At 42.6% G+C, this 19318-nt stretch overlaps 1 protein-coding gene across 7 annotated transcripts in view; it reads left to right on the top strand.

Moving 5' to 3' along the window:
• TIAM1 (T cell lymphoma invasion and metastasis 1) overlaps positions 1–19318 on the top strand; it is a 368684-nt gene that overhangs the window by 266038 nt on the left and 83328 nt on the right. For 6 of the 7 annotated variants that reach the window (XM_023517428.1, XM_023517430.1, XM_023517429.1 and 3 more), the window contains 5 exons: positions 2935–3159; positions 5287–5472; positions 10434–10580; positions 13132–13206; positions 16000–16170. In XM_023517428.1, coding sequence (XP_023373196.1) covers positions 2935–3159; positions 5287–5472; positions 10434–10580; positions 13132–13206; positions 16000–16170 — 804 coding nt within the window. The remainder of the gene's footprint in view (positions 1–2934; positions 3160–5286; positions 5473–10433; positions 10581–13131; positions 13207–15999; positions 16171–19318) is intronic. The other variant, XM_023517431.1, reaches the window with a different exon arrangement.

Genomic DNA, 19318 nt, shown 5'->3' on the forward strand with positions numbered 1-19318 from the left:
TGCCTCGTGTTTGTGCGGGGGTCATAGCCTGTCCCAGAGGCGTACCACCTCTCCACCTCTGCAGTGCTCCCTCTTCAGCGTCACACCTGGGTGCCCCATGTCATCCTTTCAAAATGGGTGACAGCACCACCTTCCCAAAGTCTGAAATCTCCATGTTTCCACTGGGCCGCACATACCAAGTAGAAACCACTTCTTAGGTCAAGGAACCAGCTTATATCAGGCACTGCCAGGCACCGTGGAGGACAGAGAAATGATGCTGAAGGGTCAGGCTTTTTGGAACTTCCTTTATAGTCTTGTAGTAATAGTTCTTAATGAAAAATTAAATATGAGGTATAACATGTTAGGATAGTTATAGAAAAATTACACATAAATATTAGGGTAAAATATCTTAGAGGGACTTTTCTTGAAACTTTCTATTATAGGATGTAACAGAAAAGGACTGACTGGGTAGTGGTTGACAAACAGAACACCCATGTCGTGCCCCCATGTAACCAGCACTGAGACCAAAAGACAGAGGCCTCCAGTGCCCCAGCACTCTCCTGTGCTTCTTTTCAGTTGCTACCACTTGGTCTTCATTCATCACCAGAAAAACCCTTTTCTGACTTCTCACAGTGTATATTGGTTGAACCTGTGTTTGGACTTATGTAGATAGAATCCTACAGGCCATATTCTGTGTATCTGGCTTTCTTTCCTTAACCTCATGTGTACAGATTTATTGGTATTATAATACGTAGTTGGAGAGCCTTCATTCTCATTGCTGCTTGGTGTTGGTTATACAGTTATGCCCCATAGCCATCAGTTCTACTGTTGATGGGCATCTGCAAGGTTTCCAGTTTTGCCCATTACAGATCAAGCTGCTGTGCACATTCTGATACACATGTTTTGGTGAGCACATGAGTGCATTTCTGTCAGGTGTATACCCAGAGTGCATTTTCTAGGTCACAAGGGGTGCATACATCCAGCTTTTATAGATAGTGCCAAACAGCTTTTCAAAGTGGTTGTACCAGTTTACTCTGCAGCCAGCAGTGCATAAAAGGTGTGGTTGCTCCATAACTTTGCCAACAGTGGATAAATATCACCTTGGAAGTTTTTGGGTTTTTTTCTTATTTAGGAAATAATCTTTATTAGATTATGTCTCTATCCAGGCTCACTCCTTTTCCTTATTCAAGAAAGGGGGGAAAGTAACCCACCTAACAAGATAGTCTCTCATTCTGAGGTATCAAGAGACCCAGTGGTCAAACATTTTATAATGTATGAGGCAGGAACAAGGTTGGTTCTTTCATTTCATGAACAAAACACACCCATGCCGTACACTCATGTAACCAGCACCGAGATCAAAAAACCGAAGGCTTCCAGTGCCCCAGCACTTTCTCTTGGGCTTCTTTTCAGTTGCTACCACTGGGTCCTCATTGTCAGCAGAAAAACCCTCTAGAGCTCTGGGGTTTTTGTGTCGGTGTGTGTAACGTCAAAGTGATATATAAGGATAAAGTATAAGATATGACCTTCCAAAAGGAGATCAATATTAAAAATTTGAAGCAAATTAAAAAGTTAAAGATGGATCTCCTATACAGACATAGCTTCTTGTTTTCCCTGAGTTTCTCGACCTTGGTCTTTACCGTGGCTTCCACAGTCTTTATTGTCTTGCCGCCTCCCACTCGGACCTCAAAAAGTGATTCCATTTTCCATTTGCTCAGTCAGGTGCTACTCACTGTTTCTTTACCAGGATGTCACCTTATCGAAATCTTCTTTATCCAGAGGTAGATTTTTTTTTTTTTAAATTCAATGTCAGCTGCTGGATCATTTAGGTGTGTTCAGTGTGAGGTGGCTCTGTGGGCAGACACCGTTTTTAATGTTTGAAGCCGTTTCTTTTGTGAGATGAGAAACTAATGGGATTCAGAAAAAATGCAGATAACAGTCATCCCTTGACTTCAAGGTCATGGCCAGTCGTATGGAATGATGTGCTGGTGGGGTCCTATTAATAGAATGCTGCTTATAAGCTATCACTCAAATGGTTAGAAAATTGACAAGACTTATCAAAGGAAAAAGAAATCAAATTTTTGTGAGTGAAAAATGACATGCATAGCTCCTTCAGTATTGTAGTGGCTGAGTAGGCCATTTCCTTAGGTGGGCTAATTTTTGAGCATTTATTAATCTTCTCTGGGCTTAAGGAAATAGCTGGAAAAGTCCAGTACGTCCTCACTTATATATACTCATTGACCGAGTTCCTGAAGAATTATGTCTCGCACATTATTACACATAAGCTGTCTCCCCAAACTTTTCGACTTTTGCCTTTCAGTACATCTCTGAGTCACACCAATCCCACTTTGAGGTCACCTGCCCATTGATGGGTATCCCCTGACACTGTCTTCCTGCCCTCCCTGAGTAGACCTCTCTGAGCACGCCGGGTGTTGAGGGGTGGCTGCGGGTCTCAGATGCTCCCATGAAGTCCCCTAAGGTGGTATTTCTTCTGGCCGCTGTGAACCACTTCCCTCAGCCCTAGTTTGTCACTGGCATTTAGCACCAGGTTAGAACCTTAGAATTTGGGCTGCAGTGGTTCATTGGGGGCAGGGCTGGCGTGTCTCCCTTGCCCATTTACACCTTGTAACTGCCTGATCCTTTCTGGAAATTGAGCCCTGCTTCACAGCAACCCTCTTGACTAGAAACCAAGCTGTCGAGCTGTATAGAAGCATGCAGGTGAGTTCGGTAAGTACACTGGGTGAGCAGACACTGTGGCTTCCTCTGGGCCAGCCCTTGGTGTGAGGGCACAACAGAGCTCTGACCTGAGACTAGCTTTGAGGTCAGGTTAGCCTTCCCTGTGGGTGTCCAGCCCCGTCCCCTTGACTCCTAGGTGTGGCTCCTCTGCAAATGCCCATGTTTGTTTCTGTTAACGTCCTAAAGGTGGCTCCTTTCTTTTTGCCCCTTGTCCCTGTACAGACCACCAGCCAGACAGAGCTTGAGAACTGGATCACCGCCATCCATTCTGCCTGTGCGGCTGCCGTCGCAAGGCACCACCACAAGGAAGACACGCTCCGACTCCTGAAGTCCGAGATCAAAAAACTGGAACAGAAGATTGACATGGATGAAAAGATGAAGAAAATGGGTGAAATGCAGCTGTCTTCAGTCACTGACTCCAAGAAGAAGAAAACTATATTAGATCAGGTGATTGCTCTTCCACGTTTAGACCCAGGAAGCAGCATTGGTCTTTAAAAAGGTGGTTTTTGAAGGATTTTTTTTTTCTACTTTGAAATCAGGAAATATCCTCGGTTATTTCCTTGACAGCTTGTCTTCCAGCCTGCTGATTTCTTTATTGTGACTGTCAGTTTTCCTCACCCTTTGTTCACAGTTGATTATTATGAGCTAACAGGGAACAATATTACCTTGAGTGAAAGGCGGAACCCGACAGAGGAGCCTTCCGGCCTCCACCCGGGACGTGTTCTTCAGGAGGGTCTGTGTGATTAGAAAGTCTGTGCGTTCAGTCCCCATGTGATCAGACTCTCCTGGAGCTCAGCCATGGTGGGATTCATTGCTGAGCCCTCAATACGTTTAGAATTATAAATTTAGAACAGTGAAGTGCTTTTAAAAAAAGTGTATCTATATTTGCTGTGTATAGAACATACGTATATTTCATGCTAAAAAGGAAAGATTTAGTGGAATAAACAGAGGATTTCTTTGCCTTCTAGTCAGCTGTTTTGAAGTCAGTGAACACCCGGCTTTGAAACTTGGTCCTCCTTAGGAAATGACGATGTGAATAAATGCTGCTTAAATCTTTGAGCAGCGGAGGACAAGGGCCACGCTGTGCCCTTCCACACTTCTCTCTCTCTCTCTTCTTTCCCTCTGTTAACCTGATGCTGTATTTTTTTTAATTGAGGCAAAAGTCAAATAACATAAAATGAACCGTTTTGAAGTTAACAATCCAGTGGCACTTAGTGCATTGACGATGTCGTGCAACCACCACCTCTATCCAGTCGTGAAACATTTTCATCCCCCCCGCCCCCCGAAAGGTAACCCCACTTCTGTTACACATTGGTGCCCTCTGCCCCCGGCCTTCTGTCTTCCCGGATTGGCCTGCTTTAGAAGTTTCCCTGAGTGCAATCGCACACCACGTGTCCTTCTGTGTGTGGCTTCTTGGAGCATAATGCCTGGAGGTCGGTCCAGGTTGTCGCGCACATCAGTATCGCGTTCTTGTTTGGGGCTGAATGTTACTCTGCTGTGTGTGTACACTACAGTTTGTTTATCCGTTGGTGGACAGCTAAGCTCGTTCCACGTCTGGGCTGATGCAGACAGTGCTGCTGTAAACGTGTGTGCATGGACCACGGACAGTGTATCTGAAGTCACAGTAAAAGGAGAGCTATCAGCACTAATCATTATCTGCATCCTTATCAATCCTTGAGGCCTCACTCTCTGCCAGATCTTATACTTATTCATTATCTTATTTAAACATCACATCAGCCTTAGGAGCTAGGCATATTTTGCTGCTTTGACAAATATCTCAGCGCTATGGTAGGTTGGAACTGCATATTGCAGAGTGTAGGTCTGCACCAGGTGGCCTCGGGCTTCCTACACCGTACTGTGAGCCACCCGCTCTTCCCAAAGCTTTTTCCTATTTGTGTCTGGCCTTTGCCTCTGCCTTTAATTCACCCCACTTTTCTCCATATGAAAAGCTGTCTCTTGGTAAGTCATGATAGTTTTCTGGTGCTAGAAGTCTCCACACTAAGCCTGGCATGGTGGCTTAAGCCTATAATCTTAGCACTCTGGGAGGCTGAGGCAGGTGGATTGCTTGAGCTCAGGAGTTCTGGACCAGCCTGAGCAACAGCAAGATCCCATCTCTACTAAAAACAGAAAAGTAACTGGGTGTTGTGGCCAGTGCTTGTAGTCCCAGCTACTTGGGAGGCTGAGGCAAGAGGATTGGTTGTGCCCAGGAGTGTGAGGTTACTGTAAGCTATGATGACACACTCAAGGGAGACTCTCTCAAAAAAAACCAAAACCCCAAAACGTCTTTATCCACTTTCTTCTTCTGTTTGCAGCCCAGATCTCAGAGTTGATAGACCAGCAATGCCCCAGACATGTGATCTATGATAATACACTTTTTATTCATCATGCTGATTTTACGACTATAGATCTCTGCATCTTTGCAGAAGAAACACATGTACCTCAGAAACTCAGGATGCGGGTTGTTTATTCTTCAGATTATAATCAATACCTTTACAACACAGATTTGTAAGGTTTGTGTAGGATAAAATCGTTAACATTTGTTTTTTTTCTTTTCCCATGTTTTCACTGTTACAGATCTTTGTGTGGGAGCAAAATCTCGAGCAGTTCCAAATGGACCTCTTTCGTTTCCGCTGTTACCTAGCTAGCCTTCAGGGTGGGGAGCTGCCAAACCCCAAAAGGCTACTGGCTTTTGCAAGCCGACCAACAAAAGTGGCAATGGGCCGCCTTGGGATCTTTTCTGTATCATCTTTTCATGCCCTGGTGAGTAGAAGCTAATGAATTTTTGAAAAATATTAGTCTCGATATTTAAGGCTGAGCAGAACTTGATAAGAGTCTTAAGTGTTTTTGTGGTTTAACTGCTACTGTGTAAAGATTTCTAAAATGTGCTCAGTTTGCAGTGGGTGCAAATTTTCATATAAGTCTGTTCTGAAATTTGTAACTCTCTTAATGGGGCCTAAGTTATGGTGCAAAGAAAACGTGAAAGGGATTGTCTTCAGAGTTATTCACATGGAGCGTTTGTTGGTGATCCTTGCCATCTTTAGGCAGTGTCAAGGTTTGAACCCAAATACGTATTTTTTACTTAACCTTGTGGAAATGGTGAGTAGAGGGGTCTCTAGAATGAATAGGTAAATATATTTTTGTTCTCTTTCCCTTTCTGTCTCTTAAAGACTCAGTCACTCACATAGATGGGCCGCTATGAAAGTTTTGTGACAGGCTGAGTGATGGTCCATTATTTTACTTCCAAGAGAATAGTCGGCAGCGTCCTTTCTGATTCACCTGTGCAAGTTTCACCTGCTCAGCTCATCGGCGTTGCTGGGAGGGCCTCATTTGTTCCCGTCCAAGTGGATTTTACCTTTCTTGATTTTTGTGTATCTTGACACTTTCATAATGACCCATGTACACATACACCGAATATTGAACCCAGCTCTTTTTGGAGATCTCCCTTTCACTTTATTCTGATCCGTTGTTTTGATCACCATAAGTACCTGCTGTATTAGAGGCACGATCTGCCAGCTGAACACACGGATCACTTGAGGAAGGGAATTTTCATCTGACCTTCCAGAGCGGCAGATTGTGTAGTTGTGCGGCGTGTTTATAATCTATAATTTCATGTACTTGCTAAATTGCGAACAGCTTTATGTACTTCTGGCTCCTTTTCTTCTCAAAAATTGCTGTGCGAGTAACATGGTTTTAGTCGATCCAAGTTGACACCCACTTAAAATGTACTGCACCTTAGCACATTTGCTGTGGAATTAAATGTTAAGTCTCAGGTTCCAGAAACCGGCTTTGGAAAACCTTAGCTGTGCTGTTCTTGTCTTGCCATGTCAGCTGTACCCTTCAATTGAATTCAGAGCTGTAATTCAGTCAGAGGCGTTTGTATTCTTTATAAATAGATTAGCATCATCATTCAGATAATTAGGGGTAGATTTACATTTTTAAAGAAGTCTTAAACCAATTTCTGGAATTATTAAAACTGGCATCCTGATTTGTTCTGCTAATTACAGCTCAGCTCTTGGTCTCCCTGGCTACCACCTCCCCGTAGAGCTATTGAATCCTGTTTTTTTAGTAGTGGTGGGACAAATAAAGCTGTGATAAATAAATCTTGCACGCAGCTTGCAGTTTGTGTCTCTCTCTAGACCTTTCTCTGAGTCTTGGAGAACAGTTTTTGACCTCGCCAAATCTCAGTTTGCCCGCTGTACAAAACCTTTGGTGTAAAAACTCTTATTTACTGCCTCTTCAGAATGTCATTTATGGAAGGAGCGTTTTTATTAAGAGACCACGATGATGTCAGTGAGGCACCATCTGTATTAATTCTAAATCCCGAGTGTCTGGCTCTTTTCTTTTCCTGTGGTTTGTTAGAGTTTGGAAAAAATAATTTTGCTTCCTACCTAAAACTTGTATGCTTTAATTATTCTCTTCAAAGCCATTGGATCTGACGTCTCTGGGAAGGTCCTTGTTTTTTATAATTTATCTTCCGACCTTCTCATTTCCTCCACTCAATGTCTGTGATTTGTGTGTACTTTTCTTCTTTTGGTGGGCAGGCTATTAAAATTTGGCCCAGCTGAAGATGGGAGTGGGAGAGTTAGTAATTCTTCTAGGTTTTTTTGGTCTATGATTTTAAAGAAGAAGATTTAATTCCATATGTTCAACTCTTGTTTCTTGTTCCAGTTTTTTCTTTTTTTTTCCCCTGCTAGCTGCGTCAGTGATGAATGTTTTGCTACGTCCTTGCAAACTTCTCTTTTCTATGAGGGGTTTCATTTGAAACAGAACAAGTCATGCAAGCCTGTTGGATGTCTGTTCCTTTTTGCTCCCCTAGAAGATCCTAGACAGAGAGTTTTATAATCGCATTTATTGGACACTTATTTTTTGTTCCTCCTCTTCTTGTCACTTGACTCCAGAGGTTGCCCCCCCCCACCCCCCGCTTTGGGATTGTAATATTCTTCAATTTAGGCTTTGTCCAGGAATTTTTTTCTCTCCTTTTAAGTGGGGGAGGAGTAGGGAGGAGGTGTGAGGGTAACAGGGCTAGGGGAGGAAATTGGAGCTACAATTGAAGTACCATTCAGGAGGAGAGCTTCCCATAATGCTGAGTGATTTGCAGTAATTAACTGCAGGGTCCCCGCTGTACTCTTTGAAAGAAGGTTATCATTGTTCTTGTTTGCACAGATGAGCAGAATGATAGAGTAATCAGGTTCGGGCCACAAAGGGAGACATTGTCTGGGCAAAGATCATTGAGAAACTCTCCCAGAGAGCTTTTTGTCCAGTAGGTCTCCTGCCAGGTTTTCTTTCTCTAAATCCCTTTTGCTCATTTTGAGTTGTTATTATCTTGAAGGTAGTGGTTACTCCTGCAGCTTATGAGGCCACAAACAGTTTAGAATAGTTCTTATAAAAACCTTAAATAAAGTGTTTGTTAAACAGACTCAACCGCTGGTCAGCTGGTAACTGAGAATATTTATGGGTAGATGAGTTTCTCTTTCATACTTTTCCCCCTCCTAAAATCGCAAGCTAGAGAGTTACTTTTTAATCGTTGTAGACATATTATATAGGATCTCTGCTTTTGCTTCTGATGTTTATTTATTTATTTAATCATTGAATACATGTGAGTGCCCAGCCTGTGATTAGAGTTGCAGTGGACAATGCAGAGATCCCGTCCTAGGGGAGATTATATTCCCTTGGCATATAATCTTGTTGATTTGCTTGCTAATTTATTTCTTCAGTTTACTTATTTGCTTTCTTATTTCTTACCCATAAGATAGCAAGTAAATAAACACAATAAGTACATATATTGAAGTGTGCCCTAGGAAGTAAACAGAATATGTGCATATGTATCTATTTATGGCTAGACTTATTTATAAATAGTTATGTAGACATGAGATTAAATGAACGTTTTTCAGCTAGGATTTTTAAGTTAACAGCATTTATTCAGTGTTGACATAGCCCTGTGAGCATCTGTGTGTCGGCCTGTCATCCCATATTCCTTTTACAACCCTCCTTTACTTTGAACTTCGAAAGTGATGAAATAGAAAAGAGAAAGTTTTTACATATTTAATGGTGCCTTTGTTTTGTAAATTATTTTCTCCACAACACCTCCAGTGTAATCATACGTGAAGGTCTTTCTCCTAAAAATTCCCACCAGTGTCTTGGATACCGAATTTTCCTACGCCCTGATCTGGGTTTTTATGTGCTAACACTGAGAAAATGCTGGACCTCTCTGCTCCCTCATCTTCCTGGTTTGGTTTTGGGACCCTCCCTCTAATACCTTTTCAGAGAAGCTGGGTCAATTCCTGTTTTTAATGTGAATGGGGGACCTTGCCAATCTACTTATGGGGGGGCTTCCATGGTGTCTACACTGTCAATGCTGCAGACACAAAGAGTCTAAGTGAAGTGTTGACTGCAGGGAGGCCTCTGTGTTACCCTTCACCCCCTAGGCTGCTGCCAGTTGGCATCTGTCATACTGGGAGTTGCCCGTGTGGGAATCTATGACAAGTAGGTTCCGTGACATTCACCTCCAGCCACAAAAAGCAGGTGGGGAAGTTTCATTTCAAGTCTGACTTGCTGTGCCTCCTACCGCTCCCTTTTTTGAAAGGCGATCCCGTGGGTGGCCTATTGAGACCTCCTGGCAGAAGTTCTCTGATGTTCCTGGGACTTTGCTTGCAACCTGTAGGATAAAGTTCAAGCCTGGATGTTTTGCCTGGGAGGAGCATACAGAGTCTTTGCAGAGATTCTGCTTCAGCAATTATCACGGTGGCAGATTTAAATGTGGGGTGTTCCTTCTGACATGTTCCTCTGGGTTGCTGGCACATGACAAATATCTCAACAGAGTTTAGGTGTTGTTTTTTTTTAAACCAACTTTTATTTCTCATTCACCTAAACGTAGGACATGTAATTTCTGTAAGTCTGGCGAGGTGGTGTCACCATGTTCAGGGAGCTAGACCCCTTCTGTCTTATTCTGCCATCCTTGAAAAGGCTTCTCTCGGAACATTCTAAACCATGATGAGGACCTTCCTTTCACTGGGGAAGAGGAAAGTCCCCTTGTCCTAAGGACAATTTCTGGAAGTTACAAATGGTTTCTCGGCTTATATGTCATTGGCCAGAACTTAGCCACAAGCCCATGCCCTGCTGTAAGGAACATAAGTCAGCTTTGACTGATTGGCCTTGTCCTCAGCTGTGTTTAGGATTTCTCTGAGATCAAAGAGAGAATGGATATTGAGGGCCAACTGCTGCTTGCCCAATAAGGAAAGTGATTTTATATATTCTAAAAAAATGAAATGGAAGAGATCGGTAACTTTAGATTGAACATGGAATCCCAGGAACCCGAATCTGCTGTTTTCCTCTATTTTTGCTGGCACTGGGCACTTAGGTTCATTAACTGTGCAGAAACAGCTCTGGAGCATTTGGGGAGGAGCTCAAGAAAGCACAGCTCATTCTCTTGATGCTGTAGTTCAAGCCTGTCACTGGAAGGACATCTAATTCTTGGGACTATAACCTATATATCTTATTATGTATTTTAAAAGGATTGAATTTGCCAATCTTTTATTTCCATTCTGAATCCATGAAGTCCTCTCAAAGTCTTAGTATGTCTGAGTCATGGATTAGATGCTTTGGGTAGGGCCAGTGTTGGCTGGCATGATGGGAGAGGGATTTTTTAAGGGTGAATCTTAACGGGGACCTCGAGGTGGTCCTGATGCATCTCTCTTGTTGCTGTTTGTCCCTGCTGTCCTCAGGTGGCAGCGCGTACTGGTGAAACGGGAGTGAGAAGACGTACTCAGGCCATGTCCAGATCCGCAAGCAAGCGAAGGAGCAGGTTTTCTTCCCTTTGGGGTCTGGATACTACCTCCAAAAAGAAGCAGGGACGCCCAAGCATCAATCAGGTAGGTTCCCAAGTGGATGGAAACCAAGCCTGTGCAGGCTGCTCCAGGGCCACCTCCAGCTGGGTATATGCGTTCCTTCGGTGACACTGAGTGTTATTTAAAATCAACTATAGTAGTTGATACAAAAGAGTTAGTTGTGCTAGATGCTTGTAACAGTTAATGTCTACCCACAGCACTGAACTCTGCTATTAGTCTATCACCACGCTCCAGTCTCCCACCTGCATCCTTTCCAAACCCATGCTAATTACAGACCTACTGAAAGTGCACCATTCAGCCTGAGTCTTCAGGAAGAAGCGGGGCCTGATGATGAAGCCAAGTGGGAACCGGAGCACAGAGTCTTTTTAAGCAGCCTCTGGCCCTGGATCAAAGGCAGCCTCCAGGGAAATTTGATTGTTTTTTTGGCTTTGACTTTTGGGGATTGACATTAAAATGGGCAAGTCCTCTGCCTACTGGAATGAGGAGTCGGGAATCTGAGAGCACTCCCTGACTGCCACGGCCCCCTTCTGCTCAGCTACCTAGGGGCTGGAAGGGACATCAGGACATCATGAAGGACGCAGTGCGGGGCCTCGCTGCACCCAGTTCTTCCCCCTTACTTTCACCAAGCCACTCCCACTGCCATTACTTCTGGGAGACTCACCCCCATTGCTTTTGTCATCTCCTTCAGCTTGGAGAAATGAACAGCTGCCAAGCTGCTCGCTTAGATTTCAGGGACCTACGAACATGAGTGTCTGTAGTCTTTGGAAGAAGGAGAATGTCCACCTCATGAGCCACAGCAGCTGGAAAGTCAGGTGTTGAGCATTTTGGTGTCATGCTTGCTAGTTTGACCCATTCACTCTGTACCCTCGTGTACAATGAGACGATGTCACCAACTGACTTGTTAGAAGGATCCCTGCTTATTTGCTCTGACAATTCCATCCATTAGTGTACTTAAGAAATGAAGCTGAAAAGAGAGATGAAGCCAGAAAGCCTAGACACCACGTCCCTCAGCTGACCAGCACACTCACTGTTCACATGTGATGGTTCCATCTGTCCTCAATGGAACCTGCAGGAGACCAGTGAGCACATGATGAGTGAGCGTGACAGCCAGCAGTCACATTGTGTGTCCTTCAATCTTCTGGGGAGACCAGGACATGGAGTTTGCTACCAGGGGTTTTGCTTTTATTAAATATGAAGAGGAAAGTCAAATATTTCATTAGAAAAATTACATGGGAGCCTGGGTAGTTCTCCATTAAATTGTAGAAGGAAGATGTTAACTATGGGCATTTTTCCCCACCTGTTGGGAGGTGGTGGTGTCATTTTGTAAGCACCTGCTGTCATTGTAGAGGACTCCGACCACCACTGCGCAGTTGGGCAGGACCTCACAGCTGGAACCTGTGTTCTGGGAAAACCCTTAGTTTCTGCACTGCTGCTTTCTTGGGGCTAGACTGTGTGACAGCCCATTGCTGCTGAAATGTGACTACATTTAAACAAAGTCAAGAGAATGTTTTAACTGTTTTTTTTTTTTTGAGACAAAGTCTCACTCTGTCACCCTGGATAGAGTGCTGTGGCATCATAGCTCACAGCAACCTCAATATCTTGGGCTCAAGCTATCCTCCTCCCTCAGCCTCCCCAGTAGCTGGGACTGCAGGTACCCGCTACAAAACCCAGCTATTTTTTTTTTTTTTAAGAGATAGGGTCTTGCTTTTGCTCAGGCTGATCTTAAACTCCTGTGCTCAGGCAATGCAGGCACCACACCTGGCTTGTTTTAACATTTTTTAAAATCCAAGGACATTGTACTATCTTATAAACAATTCTCGTAATTCTTTCTGAACATAAGAGTTTTAAAAACTGCTTAGCCATAAACATACTGGTAGAAATTTACTCATTAGTTCAGTATTTTTAAATGGACAAAAATTGCACATTTTTGTGTATTTTATTTGCATGGTAGAAAAGGGTTCTTTTCCCTATTATCCTGACAGGACTTGCTCATTTCAGAGCCAGCAAATAAAATGTCTTGTCTTTATGTCTTTGGGTATCGAGTACCTGTTATGATTTTTTTCACATGTTTAAGTTAGCAGGATTCATTAAATTTCAAAGAAAAGACAAATTTCTGTTTCTTAAATAAAAACTTTTCTGCTCTATTGAGGTAAAAAAAAAAACTATAAATATCTTCTCAAGTTCTGCTGAAGAAAGGATTACAAAGCAGACTGGTTATTATTTATAATATCTAATCAGGCATGTGAGACATAGCAGGACATCTTCGTGATGAATTTCTCCAGTTCATTGCTTTTGCAAGTTCATTTTCTTTAAATTTAGATAATTCTCCAAATCTACTCAAACTTTTTTAACCTCCGCCCCCCCAGCTGTCAAAAATGTGGGAAGTGATCTTATGGGGACACGTTTTGCATAGTCTGTTCCCATAAAGTATTTTACCTGCTTCAGGATTTGCAGTCGAGGTATCTGAAAACTTCGGTAATGATTTCGGATAGCTGCCCATTTTCCTTCTCCCTGCCATGTTTTGTTTGCCCTGTTGTCCAGATTTTATTTTAAGATGATGCTTTTGTATATGCAGGTGTTTGGAGAGGGAACCGATGCTGTGAAGAAATCTTTAGAGGGAATATTTGATGACATTGTTCCAGATGGCAAGGTAAAAATAAACATGTGTTCCTTTTCTAGAAGTCCCACAAATGCATCAAGCATAACACACAATGCAGTGGTTTCTCAGGCTACTAAAATTAAGTAGACTCAGTCTTTAAAACCGAAGTGATCAGTTTTTCAAAGTTATGTAACCAGTCAACAAGAAAGGAAAAATCCTTTTATATTTAAACCTTAATGATAATAAGAATGTTCTCCTGCTGACATAACATTTTCCATACTTATCGTTTGATGTGTAAGTTTCCAGCTAGAATACAAGAGAAAATTTGAGTTTCTAAGTAGCTGAATATTTTATGCCATTGCTGATTCCTTTTTATATACAACTCCTGTTCCCAAGAGGTGAGTTCTTATTAGCCTGCCTCTCTGCCCACACATGCTATTTTGCTCTCATTAATTTCAACGAACTGTTCTGATAGTGTGTTCCTTGAAAAAAAAAAAAATGCATGTGCCTCCCAAGTCAAGTATTCAATTAAAGATTTACAGACTTGGTTCAACCTTGTGCTTGGATTTAATAGGGGCTTTTAAACTGCTGTGATTGAAATCCCATAAAGATACTGATTTTTTTCTTTCATGGCCCCCTTTTTTGGTCTCTACATAAATGGACATCCCTTGTTTTCAAGACCCTAATACTGATACTAGCTGCCTCTCTGTTGGGGAAGATGTTGATAACATGAGCTTGATATGATCCTCTGATTTTCAGGCTCAGAATCAATATGTCAGACTTCATCTCTCGGTTGCCATGCAACCGAGCAGTGTCGGTCACTGGTGGCTCAGCCCTGTGTTCTAGATGGAGCTAAGCCTCAGAGACCAGAGTGCGGGGCACAGTTCTGCCTACTGGTTGGGGCAGAGGGAATAGGAGCTGTGGGATGGCCTTTTCCCTCTTTCATGGCCAAACTGCTCATGGATGACGTCAGCCTGGATACAATGGCCACTGTCCTTGGAAATATTAATCCTCCTCTTGGCACACTCCTTGAGCACCTGTCTCTGATGAAATTTGAAGACATTAAATCAGTGTACCTATATGCCATCCAGGCATAGTTTTTGATGTTAACTCAGTCCTTTCTGAAGCTGGCCAGTTTGTGCTGCCTACCATTTTTTTTTTTTTTTTTTTTGAGCAGAGCCTCAAGCTGTCCCCCTGGGTAGAGTGCCATGGCATTACAGCTCACAGCAACCTCCAACTCCTGGGCTCAAGTGAGTCTCCTGCCTCCGCCTCCCAAGTAGCTGGGACCACAGGCGCCCGCCACAACGCCCAGCTATTTTTTGGTTGCAGCCATCATTGTTGTTTGGCGGGTCCGGGCTGGGGATTTGAACCCGCCACCTTAGGTGTACGTGGCTGGCGCCTTAGCCAGTTGAGCTATAGGCGCCGAGACTGCCTACCATTTTAATACACTTTTAACATTGAGATATCCTCTCTAGAGCACAGAACCTGGAAACTATGAAAGTTTTTTCATCCTATTTCTGTCTCGCTTTTTTGGTTTTCCATTTTTTCCAAGTACTTCTTTATTTCATTTGCTGGATAGAATGCCTTGTGCTCAATAGTTTAGATCAAAATTTAGGCTGATCATTGCTAAAGGGCACCTATTAATATGGCACATGGGATAGAGTGGGAAGAGTCCAATTATAGTTAATGGGATTCAGGCAAGTTGATTGGGTTTTGACCATTTTTTCCCTGGGGTCCAGCTTCTCTACAAAAGCAATGTTGTTTAAAGGCAGGGCTGACGTTATCTTCCACAGTTGGGGTTTAGTGTGGTAGCCTTTACTAAAATGTCTCCCTTATTCTTGGATCTTGTTCTTTTAATGTATGGAAGTTGTTATGTCACCACTTCTCAGCCTTCATGTGGAAATCTTTTTCTTCTCATAATTTGCTGATACCAGACTTGTTCTTGGTAATCCATAGATATGTATTTACCAACCACTAGTTATAAACCAATAATCAAGGCATATTACTTAGTACATATTGAGTACCAGTGTCGTGTTTACATTGGTGAACTCCAGCATCATTTTTGCTTTATTTTGCTTGAGCTCCTATCATTTCATCCATCTAAGGAATTCTTGGCTTCATCTGCTTAGCTTGCTTGAGTTTAACCCACCTGCTGAATGAGTACATAGGATACTTCTTTCTTCCACATTCACAAGCTCCTTGTCCCTCCCAGTGCTCAGGCAGAGTGATGGTGGAGGATAGAGGAATGGCAAGAGTCAAGAAGGCTTGTTTTTACCACCCTGTGCCATGGGGTTAACCTTGAAGTTCTTTGAACTCCATTTGGGAGATAGAACTGCCTCCTAGAGTTGTGCTGGAGGCCTAAGGAGGACACAAAAATGATGTCTATAAATAATGTAGTGCTAGAACATTATCTTTGCGGACAAAACTTCCTTGGGGCTTTATTATTGCTTTGAAGTATAAAGTTCACACAGCAGAAATTCTTGCTGTGGGAATTATCTGCTTGAAATCTGAAGGAGGTTTGTGGAAGAAATAAGAGCAATAAAGCTGGCATGAGGGGGTGACTGTGCTGCCTTCCAAATTTTGGTGCCCACTCATTCATGCCATGGCCACCTGTGGACATTGTGGGCCAGCTGTGAAGTCCACCTTGCACCTAAGTCTTGCTCCTGCCAGAAACCTCTTTTCTCAGTAGTTTCCATCTCTCCAGGTTCTCCTGCCCATCCACTGTGTTCCACCACTGCCTCTGCTTCTTCCTTGGGCCCTTTTCCTAGGATTGCCATCTGAGAATGTCAGGTCACCAGAGCTCGACTCGGGCTGCTCTACTAACTTTTTTTTTTTTTCTCATAGAGGGAGAAAGAAGTAGTCTTACCTAGCGTCCACCAGCACAATCCTGACTGCGACATTTGGGTCCACGAGTATTTCACTCCATCCTGGTTCTGTTTGCCCAATAATCAGCCAGCTCTGACTGTCGTCCGGCCGGGGGACACTGCACGCGACACTTTGGAGCTGATTTGCAAGGTATGGAGGTACTTTGGATAGTTTTCCCAGCAGAACAGAATGGGATTTAGGAATCTCCCATGGCAGACATGGAACTCAGTCATGTAGGTGAGGAAGTGCTTAAAATGCACCTTTTCTTTCCAGAGCAGCATAGCATTGGTGTGGAACATGCGCATTAATAATGCAAGTGAATGCTTCACCTTTAGGAGGAGAGGAGCTCTTCTAAGTAGCTTCTTTCAGTGTGCGTATTTCATAGATTTGTAATGAGCGTATTGTAGAGAGTCAGATAAAGAACAAAGCAGAAATGCAAATAAAAACCACATTGAGATATCACCTTACTCCAGTTAAAATGGCTTTTATTACAATGTCCAAAAACAATGGCTGCAGAGAGGAAGGAATGCTTATAGACTGCTGGTAGGACTACAAATTAGTATGACCTCTGTGGAAAACAGTACGGCAATTCCTTAAAGAACTGAAAGTAGACCTCCCCTTCAATCCAGCAGTCATTACTGGGTACCCTCCCAAAGAAAAAGAAGTCTTTTTTATGAAAAAGACACCTGCACTTGAATGTTTATTACAGCGCAGTTCATAATTGCAAAAGATTTGGGATCAACCCAAGTGCCTATCAGTACATGAGTGGATTAATAAGATGTGGCATATGTATAGCATGGAGTACGACTCAGCCATGAACTGGAGACCATTTCCCTAGGTAAAGTATCTCAAGAATGGAAAAACAAATACCACATGTGCTTGTTATTAAATTAGGACTAATTCATGAGCACACGTTGCACAAAGGGAGGTAAAACTCAGTAGAAATTAAGCAGGGAGAAGCGGGAGGAGGGATGGGAAATCCTACCAAACAGTGAACACTATCTGGGTGATGGGCACACGCATAGCCATGACTCAAGTGTTACAAAAATGACCCATGTAACCAAAAACAGTTATACCTCCTTAAGATTTTGAAATAAAGAAAAAAAAAAAACAACAGTAAGAAAAAAAAGAACAAAGAAGAATATTAACCTCTGTAAGCACTGGTATTTGTCCAGCCATTCTTTTTTCCACACATGGGTGTGTATGTATATTTACACACACGTGCATGTTTTTAATGGTATATCATGGGTGTTGTTTTGTAACTTGCTCTTTATAATCGGTTATTGTTATACCATGGGCGTCTTTAGAGTAGGGAAAAACTGAAATAAAGGTAAGTTTACCTCCATGATAGGAAATTCTTCTTTTGAATGCAGAATTAGCCTTTTTAAAAAAATGACAAATGACTGAGCTCATTCCTCTGCTTTCACCTTAAGTTACGGAAGCAATGCCTCCTGTCGCCCGCATTCAGCTCTTTTTTTCAAGGTGAATCTGATTTCATTTTTCCCCCTTAAGAGCAGCCAGGTGAGTGGACTTGAGAGGAGAGAGAAAGAGGGCAGATAAGGGCTTTTCTTACATGCTTGTTTTTATTTTTCCATAATTAATAGCATTAATTGTTTTGTTTAGTGGTTATATCAAGGTTGAGAAGGAGCTGATACTTTCCCATTTTATAGATGGAGAAAGTGAAGCTCAGAGGTCCTTAGTAACTCATCCAAGCTCATACCACGGTCATTTGCAAAGGAGAGACCGAATCCAAGTCTGGCTTCCCCAAACCTCGGTGTGTCTCGCTATGCCAGGTGGATGGTCACAAGAATTTTCTTCTTGAAGACTGGCCCATAGGCTTGGAAGGTTCTAGAATATATTAGGGGAGTGAACTGGTCTTTCCCGGGGACGCTAAAATGAGAGTGGAAACCTTTCATATAATAATTTTATCCTAGAGGAAGTTGGATGAATTAAAATGTGTTTTTAAAACTTCATCATTCAACACAGTGGTTTATAAATAATGACAACTTCAGCAAGGACCTCAATTCTGTAGTTCTACAATCAGAAATTTTTGTATTTTTTTTTTTTTTAAACAAACCACTATGGTCCTTTAAAAGAAAAAATATGTGGCTTTTCATATGAATGGGCGAAATGGAACAGTCCAGCTCAAATCAGTCTTTCAGATGGTCTTGTGGGAAAGGAAAACAGAAGAGCCACTTATTTCAGGGCAAAGCTCAAATCAGCCCCCACCTAGGCGTGAACCATAAATATCACTGTCCATGCTTCGATTCCTTCATGTACGTGAGCTCTAGCTTTTGAAGATAATGGTTCACAATTTTTCATTTTAATTACTTAACAAAATGGGTCTGTGGAGGATTTCTGCATTCCTTTATTTATAGATTAGCACAATTCTTTGGAGACCCATTAATATTCTGCAGAGCTGTGGGAGGTATTCTCAGATCTGCAGCTGAGGGTAGCTGGAAGTAGGACTCTCTGGCCTTTGTGTATAAGCCCAGCTCTGGGAGGTGTTTCCAGGGCAGCCGCGTAGCTTTGGAGTGTCCTGTGCACACTCGCTGTAGACTTAATCAGGAATTGAAGGTTAAGCCCAGATTTTCCAGGAACCATTGATTGGTGGAAAATTGATCAGTGAGTGGGGCAATGAGTAACTGGCCTAATTTCAGGTATTTTTCAAGCTTTTGCATCAGAAGAAGCTAAAGGAATAAGGAATTATATTGCTGTGCCACTCAGAAACCATCTTTAGATAATGTGGTAACCTGTTTCTCTATGCAGTGTCTATTTCTGCTGCTTGAAAGGTTTCCGATGGTATCATTAGGGTACAAATCCCTTTCTCTGTCAGTAAAAGGCAGTCCTGCCCAATTGTCCCTGGGTCTTTAGTTCTTGTCCCCAAAACACAGAAATAAAAGCAAAGATGACATGGTACGGAACAAGCTGACGTCTTATGAGTTTAAAAACAGAATACTTTTGTGTGTACATTAAGACACTGATTGTCCCTAGAAAATTTAGCGGTGTAGGATAAATTATATAGTGTCCTCAGAGCCAGGTATATTCTTTTCCGGAAAACACTTCATTGTAATTAGTGCAGCTCATTTTATTCTTCTGCGGGAAGGAGATAATGGGGAAACAGTGCCCATGTATTAATGATCTAATACAGCGGTTCTCAGCCTGTGGGTTGCGACCCACAGGAACTGTATTAAAGGGCCATGGCATTAGGAAGGTTGAGAACCACCGATCTAATATAATGGTGAGTGGGTGTTTTTCTTTTTGGAGGAGGGCTTGAAAACGAAGATGATTGTAAGAA

This window comes from Otolemur garnettii, unplaced genomic scaffold, assembly GCF_000181295.1.
Source record: "Otolemur garnettii isolate 467f Iridium unplaced genomic scaffold, OtoGar3 scaffold00111, whole genome shotgun sequence".
Taxonomy (NCBI): Eukaryota; Metazoa; Chordata; class Mammalia; order Primates; family Galagidae; genus Otolemur; species Otolemur garnettii.